The sequence below is a fragment of the Mustela nivalis genome, assembly GCF_964662115.1.
Source record: "Mustela nivalis genome assembly, chromosome: 8".
NCBI lineage: Eukaryota > Metazoa > Chordata > Mammalia > Carnivora > Mustelidae > Mustela > Mustela nivalis.
In genome coordinates this window covers 65,284,239-65,290,919 of record NC_139027.1, presented here as the reverse complement: position 1 = coordinate 65,290,919, position 6,681 = coordinate 65,284,239, and the positions used below count along the sequence as shown (strand labels likewise).

General features: G+C 37.2%; 1 protein-coding gene across 7 annotated transcripts in view; it reads right to left on the bottom strand.

Annotated features, from left to right (window-relative positions):
• EFEMP1 (EGF containing fibulin extracellular matrix protein 1) overlaps nucleotides 1-6,681 on the bottom strand; it is a 61,301-nt gene that overhangs the window by 7,218 nt on the left and 47,402 nt on the right. For all 7 annotated transcript variants that reach the window (XM_082743615.1, XM_082743617.1, XM_082743616.1 and 4 more), the window contains 4 exons: nucleotides 6,483-6,602; nucleotides 5,389-5,508; nucleotides 4,159-4,278; nucleotides 21-144 (listed from right to left, as the gene is read on the bottom strand). In XM_082743615.1, coding sequence (XP_082599741.1) covers nucleotides 21-144; nucleotides 4,159-4,278; nucleotides 5,389-5,508; nucleotides 6,483-6,602 — 484 coding nt within the window. The remainder of the gene's footprint in view (nucleotides 1-20; nucleotides 145-4,158; nucleotides 4,279-5,388; nucleotides 5,509-6,482; nucleotides 6,603-6,681) is intronic.

Here is a 6,681-nt window from a genome sequence, read left to right as displayed (position 1 = left end):
AAAGCTCTGATTTTTCTTACTTCTCTGATGTTAGAACGTAGGGATCTTGACAAGGATTTCGCGGGTAACAACGGAAGCCACCATGGTAATTCCAACACATTTCATCTTCCCGACATTCATTTGTGGTCTCACACTCGTTTATGTCTGTAAACACATAAGATTAAAGAATTTACTGATGTGAGAAAATTGTATAATACTTCGCAGCTTCACTTCTTGTGCTGTGCTTCCCTTGGGCCGTGTAATCTAGTCCCAGAGCATCAAGTCTCCACCCGCATGCCTTGCTTACCAAAACCACACCTCTAGGCTCTACCTTTCTGGGAAGCTCCTGAGTCCGTCAAATGCCCTCTCCTTTGGTTTTGCTTGCTGCTTTGCCCGTGAGAAGGCCCTCCCCACCCTAATGATAAAAATCTCATCTAACCAGCACACTTCAAGGCCAAATTGAGAAGCCTCTTCCTTCCTCAGCCTTCTAACCCTCCAGGCAGAATTTATTCTAATCATTCAGTGCACTTATCCATCTCTTATTTAAGTCCATTTTATCTTAAAATTAACAATTGCCATATCTATATTCTTAACTAAATTATAATCTCCCAAGGGCAAGAATTGTTGTCTTTCACTTTTATATAAGGTCTGTCAATGGCTAATGTCTGGCTTTTGAATTCAACAGTTGAACAACAGGTGCTTGATAAAAAGATCATAAAATGATACATATACACAAATCTGCTTGGAATGACTCAGCTACATCTGTCCTCAATTAAATGCAACTAACTCAGGTCCTACTCAGTCTCACGTCTAAAAGCACATTAAACTTAGCCCAGATCCCCCATACAACCTGAATCTGTCTGGATCTGTTGCACCTTGGGTGGCATAGCTATTTAGAGACAGTGTGGAAGAAGGTGAATTAAAGAAGGGGCTGTGGTGAGAGGCAAGCCAGGAAAAGGCAGTGCGAGTAAGCCAGAAAGGGAGAGAGTCCCAGAAAAAGAGGGCTGTGAGAAGGCCAGGCTGGATACAGACTGGTTTGGGACTTGGGAATTAGGAGCCTCCAGATGACATCTGAGAGAACACTTCCACTATTATATTTACTATAAATATTATAGCCATTATATTTACTATTACAACAGCAACAATGAAAACTATATTAATATTCACATTCCTGGCTATGTCTACCTCCCTTTACATTTGAATAATGATTTAAATTTTATCCATTATAAGGCTTTTCTGAATCTTTCTGCTTCAGTTAACCAGACACTTTCGTTCATTTATTTACTCATTTCATAAGTGATTTACCCAATCCCTGCTGCAAGCCAGGAAAGGGCTAGCTGCTGGGGTTAAATCTGTTTTTCCTATCAGAATTCTCATACCCCATGTTCTTTTTGGAGGGGCCTTTATTGCTCCCTTCTTTACATTACTGAAATCTGCATGTTTGTCTTAACCTTCTCATTAGCTTATAAACCCCTTTAGGGCAGGACTATGGTATCCATCTTTACATCCCCTTACCACCGAGCACTAATGCACTCAGGGGCACCTGGCTTTTAAGAAATATGAAATGAACTAAGTTGCTCTTCACACAAATCATGTAGACATAGGTGAGAGAGATATTATCTCTACTTGACATGGAGGAAAAACAAATAAGGGTTAAGTAAGTGGCTCAAGTTCAAACAGGTAGTAACAGGCATCTTTCCACTGTAAGGTAGTACATCTTCTAAATGAAAATAATTCCATGCCTTTTCTTCAGAGGAAAAAAAAAATTCTTTTAGTTTCCAAACTGGCCAAAGCTATCTGGAACCTAAGAGGAGACTGGAAAATTTCCAAGAGTTTCCAAGGGTCAGTTATACAAAGTGTCTTCTTTTGGACTGGCTATGGCTAAAGAAAGAATTTAGATCCCTTAGAAGAAAGCATAATTGACTTGTCCTTTCAATATTCTTGACTTCTCTGAAAAAATAAAGATGCTGTTAGCTACAAGTTAAACTAAGACTGGTTTGTGACATAGAGACCAGGAATGGCAAAGGCAAAATAATTTCATTCATTACTTCCATTAATTTAGAGCCTAGCATAATTAATACCTTAATCCTTCTGGAATGTTTTTCAGGAATTATCAATAGTATTAAAATATTTTATAAATGTGCATCTGTGTGCATGTATATTCTCTGTCTCTGTTTCTCTGTCTCCTTCTCTGTGCACCCCTTCCACCCAAACACACAGAGTTTTCATTTTTGCAAGGTTGTGGAAATGAGCACAGTTATTTCATCCTCAAACTAAGCCTTTTGGTTTTACTTTAGTCTATGAATGAGTTTGGGAAGAGATAATTTTAGTGGAGAAAACCAATTGCTTTGTACCTTAAAAGAATGTTAAGTCTCTCTCATAAAAATGTTTTGGCTTAACTAAACATTCTGGAGCTGCATAGCTTCAAGATATGACACTCATGAATCCCTTATTTGCAATTCCAGTGCATTTTACTCCTTTAATTGTAACGGATATGTTTCCATACACATAGAGTAGGCAGGTAAGATTCTACTGTATGTTAATTTACTTCTGTCTTTTGCAGAGTACCAAATCCACTAATGATCAGAAACACAGAGACATTTATTTGAAGGACTCCAGGGAAATGGGTTAAGATATCCCATTGGCTAATATTTTCCTCCATGTAATATTCATTTTAAAGGTTTCAGTCTCAAAAATAAAATCACTGGAATGCAATGTTTTTCTATTAGAGACTCTAATTAGCATTAGAGTCTCTAGGACCCTGGAAAGGGGTATAAAGGTGTTCATTGTGCAATGAACGGCATTCTGATTATGCTCATACTTAGTGGTTGGAGTCTAGTTGAATGATCATATGCATACTATAAAATCCCAGGTCCTGGGTGTTTCTCTGAGTTAATATTCTCCTGTAAAACTATAGACTGAGAATCCCTAGTGTCTCCTTTCCTTGATTTTTTTCCTTTCTTAAAGGATTTTACTACCATTGTTATGTCTTTTCTCAGTTCTGATTAAAGGGGACTTTCTAGGGCAGATTTGCTGCTAATCATTTCTGTTGCTAAGTAAGTTTTATGAAAACACCTTGGATTATAAGGCTTTATAGTTTACAAATAATTTTTATGTATGTTATCTCATTTCATGCTCACAACTCCCTTTTCCAAATGAGAAAGCTGAGGCTTAGAGATGTTTGATAATTTGTTCAAGATTATACAGCTAGAAGGTGGTACAGCTAGGACTCAAAAAAAAATTTTCTGTCTTCAAATTCAGTCATTTTCCCCACTCTTTCACTACTTTATGTAAATGTAAGTGTCTATTCTAGCTTTTCTAGGATTAACTATACTTTTGATTTTATCTGAGCAGAATTTTCCCTGTTAAAAAAATTTGAAACTACATTGTAGCATTGAGGTTTGTAGGTATGAAGACCACCTGAATGTTTATTTTAAAACTGGACCCTAGGATATTAGCTATTTTTGGATCAATAGTTTTTTGGTGAAGAATTTATGCACATTTAAATACACATGAGGCTGATTTTCTCAGCACCTAAATTACTACCCAGTTTATAATCTTGGTGTTTTAGAGGGTATGAGACTGGTTTGAGGCTTGTCTAACCCACATATTAATTTTATTCTCTAGACTCAAACTCATGGTGAAATATTTTAATAATTTAATCTTTTTGGTCAGGTGATTAGAAGATGTATATGATAGAGATTATGTAGGCTATATAGAAGAGGTATCAATATTTTATTAAAATTTTTTGTACCTTAAGAAAGAAAAACAATTACTTTAAGTTTTAAGAAGTCAGTGTTGAGGTGTCTGGTGGCTCAGTTGGTTAAGCGACCGCCTTTGGCTTGGGTCATGATCCTGGAGTCCTGGGATTGAGTCCTGCATAGGGCTCCCTGCTCCGCAGGAAGTCTGCTTCTTCCTCTGACCGTCCCCCTTCTCATGCTTGCGCATGCATAGTCTCTCTCAAGTAAATACATAAATAAATCTTTTAAAAAGTCAGTGTTAACTGAATAATTCCCTTTTTATGAGATGTGCATATTGTAATATGAACAAAAGAAAAAGAGCTCAGATTTTATTCAAGAGAGAAAAAGTGAGAGTCTATGGTAGAGAATCTTAAAAGTTTCTCCCTGCTTTTACTGGTTAAAAATGAACACTTAACAGATATGAAAACAATAAACTCACCCTGACAGGTTCTACTTCTCACCACTTGGTATCCCTGGGGGCACATACATGAGAATTTCCCAGGTTCATTGACACACTGATACTGACACAGGTAGCTTGAGGTTCTGCATTCATCAATGTCTATTGAATCAGACAAGAGCAGGGACAGAGTTGAAAAACTTACAGGTCACTACTTTGGTAATAACTTTAAAGATAAAGTAAGACGGTAAAAATACTGCAAACTCAAAAACAAATATAATACTTTGTAAGATGCTTGAGGGAAAATTCTATAATATCAGCTCATTTCCTCTAGAACTTCACCACACAAAGAGTTTTTTTTACCATCAGTTTTAGTCAATCACTGATGAATGTTTGGCAAATCTTGGACCTAACCATACCAACTGAGCAGACTGAATGAATTGGGAATTAAGGGGAAGAATGCTTTGCATTTCTCAATTGGTGATGTCCTTGTAGTTTGCTCAGATGTGCAGAGGCAGCTGTCCAGAGCCAGTCCCTTTTGGTTTTGAGTATAGTGGCATGATATGAGGCCTCCCTGGGTGGGGTATGACCTTCGTGGCCCCAAGTAAAGCTGGGAGGAAGTCAGAGACCTCAAGTGTCAATGGCATCCCCCTCAGGATGTCTTATGCCTTCTGAATTGCACAGTGGAACATGCATGGGCAATGGACTCTGAAGGTCATCCTTCCAATTAAATGGCCCTCTTTTTACTCATGTGAAAAGTGAAACCGAGGCAACTTAAGAAATATGTCCAAGTCACACAGTGGCAGGAGGAAGACTAGAGGACAGGCCTCTTGGTTCATATTCTAACGTTTTTGACATGTGATTACCTCTCTTCAAATGTAAATGTGCATACCAGCCACCTGGGATTCTTGTTAAATGCAGCATCTGACTCAGTAGGTCTGGTCTGGGGCCTGACATCTGTATTTCTCCCAAGTAGAGACAAGGAGGTGTCAGTGCCGCTGGCCATCAGATCACTTTGAGAAACAAGACACTGGAACACCCCCTCTAATTATTAGACAGCCTACATCTAATACTTCAGTTATTTTGTTCCTTCTTCTTTCTCTTTATAACATGCTAAAAAGGCAATTTTATAATTGAACTTAATTATCTGGATTTTAAAATAGAATTTCCATGGTGAAAAATTTGTTTTCATAAACAGGTACAAAATTGGATAAAGCAACAGCAATTATACAGATTGAACTGTTATTACAAATTATTTGGAAAATATTTTACCTTCACAGTTAAGCCTGTCACTGCTCAGCTCATATCCTTGATTGCACTGACAGATGAATGAGCCGAGAATGTTGTAGCATTGCTGAGCACATTGATTGCTAGCATCACATTCATTTATATCTGAAAGGAAACATTATATACATTTATATATCTATGTCTTAAAACATATCCTTGCTTTTTTGTACTTATGTCATTAATGATAAGTGAATGATTCCTGGGTTGGATTCTTTGCCCTGCGGAAGATCACTGGAGAATATCCACTCAGGTTTCATATTTGTTGGAATAACTTCAAACGTCTGTCATGTACTTCTTTTAGAAATACCAGAATATTTATTTCTGGGAATGACAGTTAGTTTTGTGTTTGATGAATCTTTCCAAAAGAATTTAATGATTCTAATAAATATACATTCCAGTATCTATTTTCTTTTTATTATTGTTCAGATGCAAAGTGCCAAGTCTATAAATAATTGATAGAAGACATTCATATTGATACAGTCTCTCAGCATGCTGTGGTGAAGATTTATCTGTGCTATTTATTACTTTTTAAATGGGTTCTGTTAAATTCCATTACAATTATAACATAAGCCGTTGAGACCCATACAGAGTTTTGCAATGCTCTAAGGCACTGAAAATATTGTGAAAAGGCATTTTTCCTGCACTAGATTCTTTCCATGTCATGCCAATCCTAAAACTGTGTGCTATGACACTGCATTCTGAAAGGGGAGAAGCAGCATGTAAAAATCAGATGCACTTTCAGTGAAAATTTATGTACTTGGACTTACAATAACCCATTGGCACCTTCAGCATTTATATCACACACTGTTGACTAATTAGTGTGTGTATATCAATTGATCTGTAGTTTTTTATATCTTTGATACACCCACAGAGGATAACTAACACCAAGGTTAACAAAGTTTTCCATTCACATCTTGATGTGTTTTAAGAAACAGATTGGTTATTGTCTTTTCAGCTTAACGTAGGGAAGATAATGCCAGTTCACTCAAGAGCACAGAAAACTGGAAATATTGCAACATGCCCTGATGTTTGTTCTGAAGACAGAAATCAGTCACTATGGCAGTTTCCCCAAATCTTACCTACGCAGGTATAGTTGTTTGCGGCCAACTGAAATCCAGGACTGCACTGGCAATAAAATGATCCTGGTGTGTTCACGCATCTTTGGTGGCAATATGGAGGGATGGTGCATTCATCTATGTCTAGGTTATCAGGCACACAAAGAGAACCACATTATTGACTATCCACAGCTGTTAGTTCTTTAGTTCTCACTGGAACATT